Below are 18,272 nucleotides of genomic sequence, written 5' to 3' on the forward strand. Positions count from 1 at the left end.
ACACTGGCACTTCCACATCACAATTAGAGATTGATCAAGCACCTCTGAAACAAATGAGATATGAGCATTACTGCTGTGAAGCCAATCACAATATAATGACAGAATTGATTGTGTTCTGGCTTATGGTTTGAGAAGAGCTAATAAGCAGCAGCATTCAGGAAGTAGATGGTCCTGGATGTGTAAAAGTGAGACCAGAGAATAAGTACCATCCCTTCAATCTACATAAACTGAGTCATAGTAAGCCCATAAATCAATCCTGTTTGATAGGTATTACTCTGCATCTTATGCAAAGTTTCCCAAATTAAGTCATCAAGCAGTCTCTTGTTGCCTTATTGGTTAACGTCTCAAAAGAACAAATAAATATCATAGTTTGGATTTAAATTATAACCTAAAACTTTCAAATTGTGTATGTTCGTGAGAATACAATCATCCAAGATATACTTCTGAATGAAAAACAGAAAGTGTGTCACATGACGGTTACAAATTGATGGATTGAGCTGACGAATTGATCCGTCAGGGTGTAAGATCAACTAGGAGAAAGTGAGGACTGCAGATGCTGGAGTACCAGAGTTGAAAAATATGGTGCTGAAAAACACAGCAGGCCAGGCAGCATCCGAGGAGCAGGAGAATCGATGTTTCGGGCAAAAGCGTCAGGGTGTAACTCAAGCAATTTAACAGTTGAGTCACTATTTTTCTCAGTTCTTCTCTGCCACAGTTCTCAATAGTGAAATCTGAAAGTATTTCAAATGCATGAGCAGAAGATTTATTATTCAGAAATAAATTTAGGAATAGCATTTTAACCATTTTTTAAATAAAAGTTTAATTGCTTAGAATATATGCAGTGATAAAATGAACTTTAGTTTGCAAAGTTAATAGTATTGAAAAGTCTATTGAATAATGATGTCACAATTAATTTCTTTAATGATTAATTTCTGTAATTACAAACTGATGATGAAATGATCATATTGCAAAATGAAATGACCACCTTGTTGTAAACTGTCTTAATATTGCATGAAAGTTGAGAAGGTATAATGACTTATTGGTCATGATGCTGGACTAGTAATGAAATTAGTTCGTACTAGTCTAACTAATCAACTAGAGATGTGAGTTTGGTTCCCACCATGGTTATCAGGAAATTTAAAATCAATTAATTTAAATAAACTGGGAATTTACAAAAAAGCTGATTTCAGTAAAAATGTCCTTGAAATTATCAGCTGTGAAGAAAAACATCTGGTTGTTTAATGTCCCTTGAGGAAGTAAATCTCCCACTCTTACTGATCTGGCCTATATGTGCCTCCAGATCCATAGTAACATTACTAATTCTTAACTGCCCGCTGGAACAGTATAACAAACCGTTCCATTGTACTCAAGAAGACAACTGACCAGTAATTTCTGAAGAGCAATTAGGAATGGGCAAATCAATGTCGGTCTTGCGAGTGACATCTTGTGATTTACAATTACACAAAAATGTACTGATTCTTTACTCAGTTCGATTGACATCAGATGTGTGCATTATTAATCATCTGTGTGCCTAAATGGATCTCTTGACAATAAGTAGGATATTCAACTTTCAGATGTTATGGAACATACCCTGGCCAGTGGTATTCTCAAACATACATAGCTTTTTCTTTGTGATTAGACAATCAATTGCTTACAGAAGCTGTTGTAAGGTCAATGACAGAAGATGATCTCCCATTAAGGGAATTAGGCAATTTAGAATAAAGTGCTATTATACAATTTAATGTAAACTGCTAATGGTATCAGGCATTACTTCACTGCATAATACATTGCCACAGCACATTTAATCTTTGTGAACATAGATTTCATATTTTCAGAAAATCACTTGATGAAAAAATGTGTCGGGGCTATCTTGAACTAAGGCATGTTACTCATTGCATTCTTGGAAAATCAATAGCTCAAATTATTTTGTCATCTATCAGTGTATCATTCTATCTCTATTTTCCTCAAACATTCAACCAGTTTTTCCTCAAATATATCTGTCATCCACCCAAATATTCCCTGTGACAGTAACTTCCACGTTTTAATCACTCTCTGGATAAAGAAGTTAGATGAACAGTTATAGAAAAGAAGCAGGAACAAAAAATGAACTTCAACTGACAACCAGCTTAGACCACCAATATGTCTTTACATTGCAATACACTCCCAAACTTGGTGAGCTTACATTTAATACCCTCATCTAAATCATTAATATCTATTGTGTCTAGCTGGGGTCCAAACACTGTGGTACCGCACCAGTCTCTTGCTGCCTCTCAGAAAAAGACTTGTTTTATCCTATATAGGTATATTCCCCCAACCCCATGTGATTTGACTTCCTTTCACCTCAATATCATTACTCAGGAGTCACCAACTTATTCATGGTAGCAATTTGTTATCCGGTTTCTTCCTTAAATTTGGCAGCTGTAGAATCATTCCTGTTTTATTCTTTCATAGTTGCCTCTCGTATATAGTTTTCCACAAATATGTTAATCATTGTAATAGTCTGTCCCTTTTTGGCAAAGTAAGTGAAATGTTTTGAAGTGAATTATTATTTTCACTTTTTGCAATAATTTACAAGAGTAGTAACTGGAATGGAAGCTTTGCTTATGAAATGCAATTTTTTCTCTTTAATGATGCCTTTCATGTTTACCAGCTGTCCAGTCAGTTTTACTGTTGCGAATGAAATCTCTTGTGGAAGCAACTCTCTTTTGATAATGTGCCACTTCAAAGAAAATTGAAAAAAAATACACACACAGTTGTTAGGTAAATGGATTTTTTTTTATAGAATAGCCTCTACATATTGAGAGCTAACATGACTAAACTGTGTATTACATCCAGGGACTTAACAATTTTGTTGGCCTTTGATTTTGTCACAGAAGATCATGGATTTATGCCACCATTTCCAGCCGAGACTTCATCTGGAAGTCTAATGAAAAGCTGTTAGAAAGAAATGATTTCCTTTCTAATGCGGATTTACAATGGAGTAAAATGTTTGATTACTCCAGTTCATCTGGATTTGGATTAGTTGCAAATTGTGAGTAAACTCGAATTTAAAGCTGCACTCCACAAAAGAGATCTGCCAAATGGTGATGATGACCTTTAATCTTCATGGAAAGGGGTATAGAGTACATTTATGGAAAGAGTACATTCTCCCTGTGATTTTTAAAGAGCCATATTGAATATGTAAATGATAAAGAAGTGGAATTTATGGGCTAAAATAATGATGACACAATGGGTTGTCACAATGATTTAACTGTAAAAGCAGGAACAAATTTAGGCAAGAACAGATGCTTGTTTAAATGAGGAAATGGAAGTTTTGCTGTCAGAGACACACTACAACATCATTAGCTTTACAAAACCAAATCTTACTGCCTGGCTTCCTATGCAGATCAATTGAACAGTGTGATGTTCCTGCATCTGTGCAGACTATGGAATGTAATCTCATCATGGGAATTTAAGTGACTATTTAAGTGATTCTAAATTCTGCTGCTTTTGTAAGGAGCACCCAGATGGATCCGATCATAATTTCCATGTTGGACCATACAAGTCTCCTAAACACTTACTCTTAAATACTACAAAGGTATCCATACCCACGGCACCACCTTAATATGGCTATTTAAGGACATTAGATAAAGCAGCAGCAGTCAGCCAATTAACAAAGCATTGTAGCAATGTAGGAAGCAACATGGTACTTGCAGGTAAAGCATGTTAAGATTTGCTTGTATCCAGAAGTTATTCACATTGTGACATGAAGGAATTGTGTTAACCTCAGAGATCAGTCAGAACAATGTAAGTAGAAAGAATGGTAGACATGTTGGCTACATCCCGTGTGAGGTATGAATTTCACTGTTGACCAGAATAATGAATCTGGGATTGTCCTTTGTAAAGTTCAAGCCTGGAATTCTGGCAAGAAGATATCCTGGTAACAATTCACAAATTAAGCATTGAACGTCAAGGACAGTCTCTCTGTGCTCAGAACTCAAAGTACGATTAGTAATTCAAGATCTGCAGAAGCCAAATCTGATCACCTTGAGTTTGCAGGAAACTGGGTTAAATGAATGAGCTGTATAACTGTAATAGTCATCCTATTAGTATCTGAATAATAAACTTACATTTTATTAGTACATTTGAGCTCAAATCACAAGGAATCACTTATTTGCATTTGAGAGATTTTCTAACAAAGTGATTACATCTTTCTTTCACAACTGCAGAGCTCACAGAAGGATAATTTTCAATGTTACAGGAGTTTGGAAGAATTTTTAGATTCAGAACAAGTAATTGTTGGGTGTTGACAAGGATATCTGAGGAATGGTTATCTTCAGAAAGCTTGCTTTCAGTGAAGGGAGCTTTAATTGCTGTTTCTCTTAGCTGCAACATGATAGATTGATTGAGTGTGGGTAGCAGAGAGGAATAAATACATATGGGAGGGAGGAGGAAGATGATTCACAATGAATCCATCTGGAACCTTCAAGGAGAAATTCTTCCACCTCCATCATCAGGCAAGAACTGTACCTGATAGAAATAGCTATATTGTACCAAAGATGTAGTCACTGTGCTGCACCATTTACAACAACTGGGCCTACCAGCACACAGCATGGTGAAGATACTGCTGCTAGCAATGGTGAAGCTCATTATGGTTTTTAACTTCTACAACAGCAGATCCTTCCAGGAAAGCACAGGCAATATTGCCAACATGTCATGTTTACAATGTCATTATGAAATTGGCAGAAGAACTGTGTGTCACAAGAAGTTAATGCATAGTTTTCTTTCTTGTCAAGGAGCAGCATTAGGCATGAGAATGCCTTTTTGACAGGCTAGTGGGATTCTCAGTTGAGCAGGAGCCATTAACTACATATACATCGTTCTGTGAGGCCTTCATATTAGTGGAGAAATATAGCACAAACACAAAAGGTGTCACTCTTTGAGCAGTCAGCGGATGATTGTACACCAAAACATCACCTCACGGAATGCCTGATATCTTGTCAGTCATCAGATGAAGGGACTGGGGGCATTCTAGTGAAGTTTGCAGATGATACGAATTTAGGTGGACAGGCAGGTAGTACTGAGGAAGTGGGGAGACTGCAGAAGGATCTAGACAGTTTGGGAGAGTGGTCCAGGAAATGGCTGATGGAATTCAATGTGAGCAAATGCGAGGTCTTGCACTTTGGAAAAACGAATACAAGCATGGACTACTTTCAAAACTGTTAAGAAAATTCGTAAAGCCAAAGTACAAAGGGATCTAGGAGCGCTGATCAAGGATTCTCTAAAGGTAAACATGCAGGTTGAGTCCGTGATTAAGAAAGCGAATGCAATGTTGTCATTTATCTCAAGAGGGCTGGAATATAAAAGCACCGTTGTGCTACTGAGACTTTATAAAACTCTGGTTAGACCCCATTTGGAGTACTGTGTCCAGTTTTGGTCCCCATACCTCAGAAAGGACATACTGGGACTGGAGTGTGTCCAGCGGAGATTCACACGGATGATCCCTGGAATGGTAGGTCTAACATACAAGGAACGGCTGAGGATCCTGGGATTGTATTCATTGAAGTTTAGAAGATTAAGGGGATATCTAATAGAAACTTACAAGATAATACATGGCTTGGAAATTGTGGACGGTAAGAAATTGTTTCCATTAGGCGAGGAGACTAGGACCCGTGGACACAGCCTTAGAATTAGAGGGGGTCAATTCAGAACAGAAATGCAGAGACATTTCTTCAGCCAGAGAGTGGTGGGCCTGTGGAATTCATGTCGCAGAGTGCAATGGAGGCCGGGTTGCTAAATGTCTTCAAGGCCAAGGTTGATAAATTCTTGATGTCACAAGGAATTAAGGGCTACGGGGAGAATGCGGGTAAGTGGAGTTGAAATGCCCATTAGCCATGATTGAATGGCGGTGTGGACTTGATTGGCGGAATGGCCTTACTTCCACTCCTATGTCTTATGATCTTATGGTCATGTACTTTCTTCCTGCACCCACCATACCTCAAATATTTGAACTAATATGGTGAACCAGAGTCTAACTCTGATATCAAAATCTACCTGCTTTCCACCTTCTCTTGACTCCCATGCACCAAAAACCATAATTCCACTATGTACTTACAATGAAAATCATACTGCCACCAAGAGTATTGTGGAGCAAGTCATTGGTATTCCTAACAAATGTTTCTAGTACAGCCAAAAGTCATTCTCATTTGTAGTAGTCTGCACCATTCTCCATAGGTTCATGCTCAACCGTGTGCAGGTCTTGCCACATGGCATTCAGGGTCACCTCAGGTGGCAATACAGAAGGTTTGATCACATGACATACAGGGAGAACTAGCCATTTGGATACAGAACTGGCTCAAAAGTAGAAGGCAGAGAGTGGTGGTGGTGGATTGTTTTTCAGACTGGAATTCTGTGACTAATGTGATGCCACAAGGATTGGTGCTGGGTCCACTGATATTCGTCATTTAAAGAAATGATTTGGATGTGAATAGAGGAGGTATAGTTAGTAAGTTTGCAGATAATACCAAAATTAGACAACAGCAAGGAAGGTTATTTATGAGCACAATGGGATCTTGATCAGATGGGCAGATGGGCCAATGGGCCAAGGAGTGTCAGATGGAGTTTAACTTAGATAAATGTGAGGTGCTGCATTTTGGAACAGCAAATCAGGACAGTACTTATACATTAAATGGCAAGGGCCTGGGGAGTGTTGCTGAAAAAAGAGATTTTGGAGTGCAGGTTCATAGTTCCTTGAAAGTGGAATCTCGGATAGATAGGGTAGTGAAGAAGTTTTTGGTACACTTACCTTTACTGGTCAGTGCATTGAGTATAGGAGTTGGGAAGTCATGTTGCAGCTGCACAGGATATTGGAATATTGCATGCAACTCTGGTTTCCCTGCTACAGCAAGAATGTTGTGAAACTTGAAAGGGTTCAGAAAAGATTTACAAGAATGTTGCCAGGGTTGGAGGATTTGAGTTATTGGGAGATGCTGAATAGACTGGGGCTATTTTCTCTGGAGTCTCAGAGGCTGAGAGGTGACCTTATGGAGGTTTATAAAATCATGAGGGATATGAACAGGGTAAATAGACAAGGTTTTTTCTCTATGGTGGGGTAGTCCAAAACTAGAGGACATAAGTTGAAGGTGAGAGGGGAAAGATTTAAAAAATATCTAAGGGGCAACTTTCTCACACAGACAGTGTTGTATGTAGGGAATGAGCTGCCTGAGGAAGTGGTGGGGGCTGGTACAATTAAAATATTTAACAGGCATCTGGATGGGTGTTTGAGTAGGAAGGGTTTAGAGGCACATGGGCCAAATGCTGGCAAATGGGTCTGGATTTATTTGGGATATCTGGTTGGCATGGACAAGTTGGACTGAAGGGTCTGTTTCCATGCTGTATATTCTATGATTCTATGACTCAAAGGAAGCAAATGAATCAGAAGAGGAGGAGGAGGAAGGAAGAAAGTGTCCGGAACCCCTTTGCACCAGTCTGCATATCCAAGACTGGTCATTTCAATTCTACTCCTCTAAACTCTCATCCCCATATCCACAACTTTCCATCTCTCTGTCATATTCCATTACAGCATCCTCGTGGCCAATATCCTGTAATAAAGGACATCACACACAAAAGGAATTATTCCATAACAGCACTCCCAACAATGCACATAAAATGAAATGACTTATCGCTCTGAATTTCTTTACTATATGTTTTACAGATGCCTTGGACACACCTCCAGGAATTGCTGTACACAATGAATGTACCTCTGTGTTAAGGGTGATAGACTGCCTCTAAGCAGTGCAGGCTAGATATGGGTTGTGTTAATATGTGGTGTGCTTCAAATCAATGTCATGATCTTATATTATGATCCCTGTAAGGGGTTCTAGATCCTTGAGCTATCTTGCAGTTATATCACAGAGCTGCACATACCTGGGCATAAATAGTACAATGTGGGAAGAGTTAGGCAACTCCAGTAAGAAATATTGAGGGAGCACATGAACATGAGCACAACGATGAAGATCGATTAGTCTTTACCCAATGTTAGAGCCTAGTATGGCTCCAATTATTATGTACAGCAGTAATTAATATTAACGCTTTACAACTAGCGTGTCTTTGAAGCTAAGCCTGAAGACAGTTCTTGAAATTGCTTTATCCCCGATCCTGTTGTCTCGAACTCAAACTCATTGTGGTATCATACGAGACAAAATAATCTGATCTCTTATAATGAGCCTGGTCCATTTTTAGCTCTTCAAATCTCAGTTTTCTTCTCGTGATGTGGTGAGTGTTAAGTACATCGGTGCACCTCATTGGCACTGAAAAATAATGTCACAACTGTAAATTTTTCAGGTTTTAATTACTGTTGGGCCTTTTTAAAAATGAGGTTATCCTTTTTGCACTTTTTTCGGCATTTCTTCTTTCTCTCAACCCAACAAAGCTGTGTGGCCCCAGTTGCGCTAATTTTTATTCAACCAGTCTAACAGACACTTCCTACTCATGTTTTGTGCTGCCAATTTCACAAGTGTCGATCTAATTGGTTATATAGATACACAGCTGGTTACCTTGTTCACTGAGATTCCAGATGCCCTGTAAAGGGATTTATGCCATTTCTATCTCATGCCTCTTGCCAACTCGTGGGGCACAATATAACAAGCAAAGCTAGTCTAATTTGCTGTAGGCAGTGTTCATTACTTTGAGACAGCATTGATGGTCCCGATATATATGAGCATTGAAATTAAAATGTGGATAAATTGTTAGTCTTTATACAAAGCCATGCAAAATTTTTATTCATTACAATTTTGTAGTGGTCGTTTATGTCAAACAAAAGAGAAAAAATTTCTGAAACATTAAGGGGTCTGAATCGTGTGGAAATTATGTAGCAACGTGCAGTGAGGAAGAGTTCTTTCATGTTGCTCATTTAGGGGATATGGGTGTCACTGGCTCAGCCTGCATTTATTGCCCATCCATAGTTGCCTTTGAGAGATGCTAAGTTCTCTTTTTGAACAACTTTAATCCATTTGGTGTTGGTATATCAACAATGAAGTCCAGGACAGAATTCCAGGAATTTGACCCAATGACAGGCCAGGGAGAGAATGGCAATATTTTTAAGAGAGGATGGTGAATAGCTTGGAAGCGAACTTGAAGGTGATGCGTATTCCCAGAAATGTGATGCTCTTGAGTTTCTAGATGATAGTGTTTTTTCTTGTTTAGAAGGCACAGTCTAAGAAGCCTTAATGATTTCTGCAGTGATTTTATGGATGGTACTCTATTGCTACTAACAGGCAATCAAATGCGATTCATTGTCCAGGACAGACAATAGGTGCAGGAATAGGCCATTCTGCCCTTCGAGTCTGCACCATCATTCAATATGATCATGGCTGATCATCCTTAATCAGTATCCTGTTCCTGCCTTATCTTCATAACCCTTGATTCCACAATCCTGGAGAGCTCTATCCAACTCTTTCTTAAATGAATCCAGAGACTGGGCCTCCACTGCCCTCTGGGGCAGAGCATTTCACACAGCCACCACTCTCTGGGTGAAGAAGTTTTTCCTCATCTCTGTCCTAAATGGTCTACCCCGTATTTTTAAGCTGTGTCCTCTGGTTTGGCACTCACCCATCAGCGGAAACATGTTTCCTGCCTCCAGAGTGTCCAATCCTTCAATAATCTTATATGTCTCAATCAGATCCCCTCTCAGTCTTCTAAACTCAAGGGTATACAAGCCCAGTTGCTCCAGTTTTTCCATTCCAGGAATTGACCTCATGAACCTACGCTGCACTCCCTCAATAGCCAGAATGTCTTTCCTCAAATTTGGAGACCTGAACTGCACACAGTACTCCAGGTGTGGTCTCACCAGGGCCCTGTACAGCTGCAGAAGAACCTCTTTGCTTCTATACTCAATCCCTCTTGTTATGAAGGCCAAAATGCTATGAGCCTTCTTCACTACTTGCTGTACCTGCATGCTTATCTTCACTGACTGGTGTACAAGAACACCCAGATCTCTCTGTATTGCCCCTATACCTAAATTGATTCTATTTAGGTAGTAATCTGCCTTCTTGTTCTTGCCATCAAAGTGGATAACCATACATTTATCCACATTAAACTGCATCTGCCATGCACCTGAGCACTCACCTAACTTTTCCAGGTCACCCTGTAATCTCCTAACATCCTCCTCACATTTCACTCTGCCACCCAGCTTTGTATCATCAGCAAATTTGCTAATGTTATTACTAATACCGTCTTCTATATCAATAACATATATTGTAAAAAGCTGCAGTCCCAGTGCTGATCCCTGAGGTACCCACTGGTCACTGCCTGCCATTCCGAAATGGAGCCGTTTATCACTACTCTTTGTTTCCTATCAGCCAACCAACTTTCAATCCAAGTTAGTACTTTGCCCCCAATACCATGCACCGTAATTTTGCTCACTAACCTCCTATGTGGGACTTTATCAAAAGCTTCCTGAAAATCCAGGCACACTACATCTACTGGATCTCCCTCGTCCATCTTCAGAGTTACATCCTCAAATAATTCCAGAGGATGTTGTCAAGTTTCTTGACTGTTGCTAATTGCCCATTTATTGTGAATCATCACAATATATTTTGAACTGCTCTACCATTATCCTCACAAAATGTGGCAGTTCAGCCTCTTCAACCTCTATGTGAGTTTCAGAAAGTGGTTGCTTGCCTACAATAGAACATAGAACATAGAAAAATACAGTGCAGTACAGGCCCTTCGGCCCTCGATGTTGTGCCGATCCAAGCCCACCTAACCTACACTAGCCCACTTTCCTCCATATGCCTATCTAATGCCCGTTTAAATGCCCATAAAGAGAGAGAGTCCACCACTGTTACTGGCAGGGCATTCCATGAACTCAGGACTCGCTGAGTAAAGAATCTACCCCTAACATCAGTCCTATACCTACCACCCCTTAATTTAAAGCTATGCCCCCTCGTAATATCTGACTCCATACGTGGAAAAAGGTTCTCATGGTCAACCCTATCTAAACCCCTAATCATCTTGTACACCTCTATCAAGTCACCCCAAAACCTTATTTTCTCCAATGAAAACAGCCCCAAGTGCCTCAGCCTTTCCTCATACGATCTTCCTACCATACCAGGCAACATCCTGGTAAACCTCCTCTGCACCCATTCCAGTGCCTCCACATCCTTTCTATAGTTTGGCGACCAAAACTGCACACAATACTCCAGATGCGGCCGCACCAGAGTCTTATACAACTGCAGCATGACCTCAGGACTCCGGAACTCAATTCCTCTACCAATAAAAGCCAGTACACCATATGCCTTCTTCACAGCCCTATTTACCTGGGTGGCAACTTTCAGAGATCTGTGTACATGGACACCAAGATCCCTCTGCTCATCCACACTACCAAGTATTCGACCATTAGCCCAGTACATACCAACATCCTGAATGCCCAAAGCCTGTCCACATCTACAAGGCACAAGTCAGGAATGTGGTGGAATACTCACCACTTGCCTGGATGGGTGCAACTTTTCCAACACTCAAAGTACTTGACGCCATTGAGACAGAGCAGCCCACTTGATTGATACTACATCTCAAACATTCAGTCCCTCCATTGCCAATACTCAATAGTAGCAGTGTGTACTACCTATAAGATGCACTGCAGAATTTCAGAAAGGCTTGACACCGCATTGGATAAAGAATCCCACTTGATTGGCATCACATTCACAACTTTCATTTTCTCCATCACCACCGCTCTGTAGCATCAGATGCATTGCAATAATTCATCGAGGCTCCTTCAGCAGCAGCTTCCAAATGCATGACCAGCAGAACAAATGCAGCAGATGCATGGGAACATCGCCACATGAAAGATCCCTTCTAACCCACTAACCATCCTGACTTTGAAATATATTAGCATTTCTTCATTATTGCTGGGTCAAAGTCCAGGAACTCCATCCCAGTGGCATTGTGTATTTACCCACAAAAGAATAGACTTCAGTGGTACAAGAACACAACTCACCGTTACCTTTTCAAGGGGAACTCGGGATAGGCAATAAATGCTGGCTCAGCCAGTGATGCTCATGTTCTGGATGTCAGCCTCATAAAAATGACAGTCCAAATTCCCTGTACGCTACTGCTTGTGAAATAAAGACCACTTTTATGATAGTCATGATTTGGAGATGCCGGTGTTGGACTAGGGTGTACAAAGTTAAAAATCACACAACACCACACAGCTCCACTATCACCTGATGAAGGAGCATCGCTCCGACAGCTAGTGTGCTTCCAATTAAACCTGTTGGACTCTAACCTGGTGTTGTGTGATTTTTACCTTTATACAGCACTTTTAACAACTACTATTTGTAGTTGGATAATTGTCTTTGGTATGACTTCTTCAAAAATATATTAGGTCAGCTCTTCAACTCCCCTACAAATTGTTGGGAGAGATTCCCACTGGACTTCTAACCATGTCAACGGTGCTTTGTTAGTGTAAATTACCACTGTATTTTCTATGTACCAAGAATGCTTTCACACTTACAGTGAACTGTATTTGTATTAATAAGAAGATTTAATATCAGAGATAACATATGGGGGATCCATACTTTCCTAAACAGAAGCCTCTTTTTCTCTTTTTTAAATAGTTAACACCAAATTTCACTTGCATTGCCTCACCAACATATGTTGATTGTATGCCCTTAAGAAGTATTCTAGAATGTTTCTTACCTCTGGCTGGTTCTGATGCGACTGTGTACACATTTTTTCGGCAGTTGATGATGCAGCCACATGGCAGATGAATCCATCTTTCAGACAGAACAAACACTGGTGTTATAGCAGCTGCCAGCAAGGTCAGGACAAAACCCAAAGATTCGAAGGGCTCTTTCTCAAGTTTGGTGACATGATGGACAAGCAGTTGTATCTGTGAAACACAGAGTACAATCAGTTGGTCACTCCGCCACATAATCTCATTGAAATAATCAATCTCTGAAACAGAGATATAAATCATGATCATGGAATGTAGAAATTTTGTTTATTTTAGCAAGAAGACAAATGTTTGCAATGCAATTCAGGTGTCAAAAAACCTAACAGAAATACTATGCATTTTGGCAGAGAAAACTAAAAGATTCATATAAGCTTTGTGAGCACTGTGGGCGGCACGGTGGCACAGTGGTTAGCACTGCTGCCTCACAGTGCCTGAGACCTGGGTTCAATTCCTGACTCAGGCGACTGACTGTGTGGAGTTTGCATGTTCTCCCCGTGTCTGCGTGGGTTCCCTCCGGGTGCTCCGGTTTCCTCCCACAGTCCAAAGATGTGCAGGTCAGGTGAACTGGCCATGCTAAATTGCCTGTAATGTAGGGGTATGGGTGGGTTGCGCTTTGGCGGGTCGGTGTGGGCTTGTTGAGCAGAAGGGCCTGTTTCCACACTGTAAGTAATCTAATCTAAAAAAAAGCTAAACATTCTAATTTGAAAGGCGAGTACAGAAATACAAAGACTCAGGACTAAATGAACACAAATCTTTGAAGGTGACAGGACAATATGATAAGACTGTTAAGAAAACTTATGGGATCCTTGGCTTTATAAATAGAAATATAGAGAAGTTATATTAAACTTTTGTAAATTATTGGTTTGGCCTCAGCTGGCGTACTGTGCACAATCCTGAGCACCACAATTTAGGAAGAAGGTCAAGGCTGTGGCGAGAATTGCAGGGGCAATTTACTTGAATGAATTTCAGCTGAGGAACATTTGCTATATGGAAAATTAGAGAGGCTGGAATTGGTGACTGTCAGTAAACACAGAGCACTGATTTAAAGTAACTGGGAAAAGAGCCAAAGGAGGAATTAAGCCTTTTCCCCCTCCTCAACCAATTGTCATGATCTGGAATGTATTGCCTGAATGGCTCATTAAATCAAATTCAATAGTAGCTTTTGAAAATGAATTGGGTAAGTACTTGAAGGATCAGATTGCAAAGCCTCAAAGAATGAGCAGGAAAATGAGATTAATTGAATAGTTCTATCAAAGACCCTACGCCAGAGCTTACAAAAGCCTCCCCGCCCAATTTCACAGGCGGGTCTCTTCCACTTCCCAACCACCTCTCACCATCTCAAAACTCCCCTCTTCCCCATTTCTCCCTCAAACGAGTTCAGATCTTCTGTTCCCCCACCCACACCATCTCCTCACAGTTCATCTTCCAGGGATCGTGACAATTTTCAAGCTTCAAAATGGGATCACAATAGGAAAAGTTTGAGGAGCTCTGACTGACGCAGACACACCCATGTTTGTGATTAGCCAAGCTGCATGATCGTGCCTAGATGTCTTCCGAGTTTTGCTTTTGCAAACTAGAAATTCATTCTAGTTTAAGTATTTTGTTCCTTTTCCAAGACGTTGTATACAAAATGATGTGGCTATCATAATTTCCACGTTCACATTTCTTACTCCCTTTCGAAAGGAAATTTGCAGTTTGCACCTTGGTGTTTCTTCACAATTTGTCCAAAACATGAAAAATAGCGGATTGACAGGAGAGGTTTTAGATTCGTGATATGTGGCAGTTTCTCACCCAGTTTTACCGTTAAGTTGCACATGGCTTTAACTGACTACAGAGTCGCCCACAATCATTAGTTCTCAACCTAGACTCATGAACAATCACTTTCTGCCGTTACCAAAGTTGTTCAGATGAAACGATTGGGGTGATTTATCTCCAGAAATAGCTGCCAGGAGGCAAAACAGAGGTACAGACATATAGTTAGATAGACAGATAGATAGACATATAGTTAGATAGATAGACATATAGATAGATAGATAGATAAATAGATAGATAGATAGACAGACAGACTCACCATCAATGGTAACCACAGGACAACTTTCATCATGGCTAATATTAAGGAAAAGCGCTTTTGAGCGAACTCGACTGTTTGGTTCCTGTGTTTGAAGCCGTTGCTTTGACGATGTGACGAGTGAAGCACATCAGCCCGACCTTTTACATCAGAGCTCCAGTTTATATCGGTCGGGAGACACCTTAAAGTTCTGTCCACTGGGTTCTCCAAGGCGGACACGTTACCCGCAGGATCCGGACTGTTAGTCACTTGGTGATAACTGGGATTTAACTGCGTCTGTTGCTGCCCCGCAGAGCAAAGCAGTTTGTAGGTGAGGGGGACGGAGAAGGTGGTGAGAACGAGGAGGCAAGCGGAGTACAGAGCAAAGAGAAGTGGCACGTAAGAACTTCTGTGGTTCACAAGGCACCCCCATGGTGTTGGGATGAAAGTGCCCCACCCAAAGACAGGCAGGAGGCTCACTAGCAGACTGATAGCCCATAGAATCACCAGGAGCCAGATCATGGGAACAGATTGCTGGTTGCCTCTGAAAAGCCTGGCTCGCCTGGTTGTATAGTAGTTGTAGGAAACGATTAGCGAGGACTTGAGAGCGGCCGAGACCCCTTGTAATAGATAGAGAGCGGCTGAAATGGTGCACACAGAACTGGGCACCCTTTCCCTTCCCCACTGCATGGACATGAACATGGACAAAGCGACCACGTAAAGAAGGTCATCTATAGCAAGCGAAGCCATAATGACCACCAGGAAGTTCTTGTTCCTCGTCCTCAGCAGGCAGGCCAGCGAGTAAACGCTGCCCAGGAAGATGAGGGGCGTGCAGATGAGGGTAAGACAAAATAAATAGACATTCACCGACTTCCCCTCGACTGGAGTGTCCATTGTGGGACCCGTCACTTTGGGATCACCGCTGAACCAGTGGGATTTGTTCATGGAGCTCAGGCGACGGGGGTCTCAGACGTAGTGATCCTTAATGAAAGCCGATTTCAGACACTTGGCTTCGGTTGCCATGCCTTATCTTGCTTGTCCCATTGTTCGAACTCCTGCAACTGGACTCCCTTGGACGCGTGTCCTGGTCGCTGTCCTCCCCTCCTGGTGCTGAAATGCTACTTCTACTTGCTTTCCCTGGCACTTTAGTTTGGACTTGAAATCCTTCCCTCTCTGTTCAGCTTCGCTCTACTCAGCGGAATCTCTTGTTTGTGATCAATTGAATGCAGAGGAAATTGATATTAAAACAAAAACTTCAATGATTATCGACACAGAGAGAGAGAGAGAGGGAGAGACAGAGTCCATCCGCGCTTTCATTGAAATACACATTTACATTGACGGAGAATAAGGTTGGCGACTCAGCTGACGCGCCCAAGTTGCGTCATCGCTCAATCCATGTACAATAAGCACCCAGGAAATCAGAATTCCTCCCTCCCTCTTTGCGATTGCACGTGTTTTATACATTTACTCTTCAATCTGCACTTGTTGAAATGCTATCCTCAATGCATTATTGCCATGCTGCTATAGTTACCCGTGCCTTAAGACTTGGTTTCAAAGTGCTATGATGTTGATCAAAGAAAACAAACATAGAAACACAATGCAAACTCACAATTTATATGCAACATGCATCACTTCTTTTTTAACAGCGCCCAAGGTGACGCTTGTGCATCGTGGATGCTGTATGACGAAAAATAATAAGGGCCGACGCACCTTTTATTGAAAGAAACAAAAGAGGAAATAAAGACAATCTGAAATTGTTGGGAAAAAAAACTCAGCAGATCTGGCAGCATCTGTGGAGAGAGAGCAGAGTTAACGTTTCGAATCCAGTGACCCTTCCTCAGAACTGGGTCAGAGAGAATGCCGTTTCAATCCTGTCACAATGGTAAGAGTATAATATTGTGATTAATTTGTGCACAGCAAGCTTTCGCAACTAACAATGCGGTAATGATCAGACAATCCATTCCTAGTGATGTTGGTTGAGGGATAAATACTGGCACAGGACACGGGACCAAGTTCTTATCTTCTTCAAATTTGTAGCATTTTTCTTATATATAGAGAAGTGACTTTTGCTGATCAAAGATAACTTTTTCTGAAAAAACAATAACAGTTTGAGTGGTGACCGCAGATTCCCCCCAGACGTGATCGACGATGCCCTCCACCACATCTCCTCCACTTCCCGCTCCTCCGCCCTTGAGCCCCGCCCCTCCAACTGGCACCAGGACAGAACCCCACTGGTTCTCACCTACCACCCCACCAACCTCCGTATACAGCGTATCATCCGCCGTCATTTCCGCCACCTCCAAACAGACCCCACCACCAGGGATATATTTCCCTCCCCTCCCCTATCAGCATTCTGAAAAGACCACTCCCTCCGTGACTCCCTCGTCAGGTCCACACCCCCCACCAACCCAACCTCCACTCCCGGCACCTTCTCCTGCAACCACAAGAAATGCAAAACTTGCACCCACACCTCCTCCCTTACCTCTCTCCAAGGCCCCAAGGGATCCTTCCATATTCGCCACAAATTCACCTGCACCTCCACACACATCATCTATTGCATCCACCTCACCCGATGTGGCCTCCTCTATATTGGGGAGACGGGCCGCCTACTTGCGGAACACTTCAGGGAACACCTCTGGGACGCCCGGACAAACCAACCCAACCAACCCAACCACCCCGTGACTCAACGCTTTAACTCTCCCTCCCACTCCACGAAGGACATGCAGGTCCTTGGACTCCTCCATCGCCAGAACATAACAACACGACGGTTGGAGGAAGAGTGCCTCATCTTCAGTCTGGGAACCCTCCAACCACAAGGGATGAACTCAGATTTCTCCAGTTTCCTCATTTCCCCTCCCCCCACCTTGTCTCAGTCGATTCCCTCGAACTCAGCACCACCCTCCTAACCTGCAATCTTCTTCCTGACCTCTCCGCCCCCCACCTCACCCCGGCCTATCACCCTCACCTTGACCTCCTTCCACCTATCACATCTCCAACGCCCCTCCCCCAAGTCCTTCCTCCCTACCTTTTATCTTAGCCTGCTGGACACACTTTCCTCATTCCTGATGAAGGGCTCTGGCCTGAAATGTCGAATTTCCTGTTCCTTGGATGCTGCCTGACCTGCTGCACTTTAACCAGCAAGACATTTTCAGCTCTGATCTCCAGCATCTGCAGACCTCACTTTTTCCTCGACATTTATTTATCTCCCACCTTGCTAGTTGGGCTTTCACAGTTAGTTGTAGCACATGGATATAGGAATGTGATGACAAATCATGTCCCCTCAAGTCTGCTGCAATATTCAATCATAGATTTTTGGCTTCAGTTCCACTTTCCCACCCTAACCCCACATCCCTAAATTCACTCAAAATTGGCAGTGTTTTGACTATCAGCCTTTAATATATTAAATGGCCAAGATTCCCAACTCTTTGGCAGAAGGGATTCCAAAATATCCCAACTCTCTAGATTAGTTTTCTCCTTCCTCATCTCAATTCTTTCTAAATGTTCAATCCTTTG

At 41.8% G+C, this 18,272-nt stretch overlaps 1 protein-coding gene across 1 annotated transcript in view; it reads right to left on the minus strand.

Annotated features, from left to right (window-relative positions):
- Positions 1 to 15,653, minus strand: part of LOC132821677 (probable G-protein coupled receptor 149) — a 43,315-nt gene extending 27,662 nt beyond the window's left edge. The window contains exons 1-2 of the mRNA XM_060834386.1: positions 14,784 to 15,653; positions 12,676 to 12,868 (exon numbers count right to left, since the gene is read on the minus strand). Coding sequence (XP_060690369.1) covers positions 12,676 to 12,868; positions 14,784 to 15,653 — 1,063 coding nt within the window. The remainder of the gene's footprint in view (positions 1 to 12,675; positions 12,869 to 14,783) is intronic.
- Positions 15,654 to 18,272: the final 2,619 nt, after the last annotated feature.

Source organism: Hemiscyllium ocellatum, chromosome 13 (genome assembly GCF_020745735.1).
Source record: "Hemiscyllium ocellatum isolate sHemOce1 chromosome 13, sHemOce1.pat.X.cur, whole genome shotgun sequence".
Taxonomy (NCBI): domain Eukaryota; kingdom Metazoa; phylum Chordata; class Chondrichthyes; order Orectolobiformes; family Hemiscylliidae; genus Hemiscyllium; species Hemiscyllium ocellatum.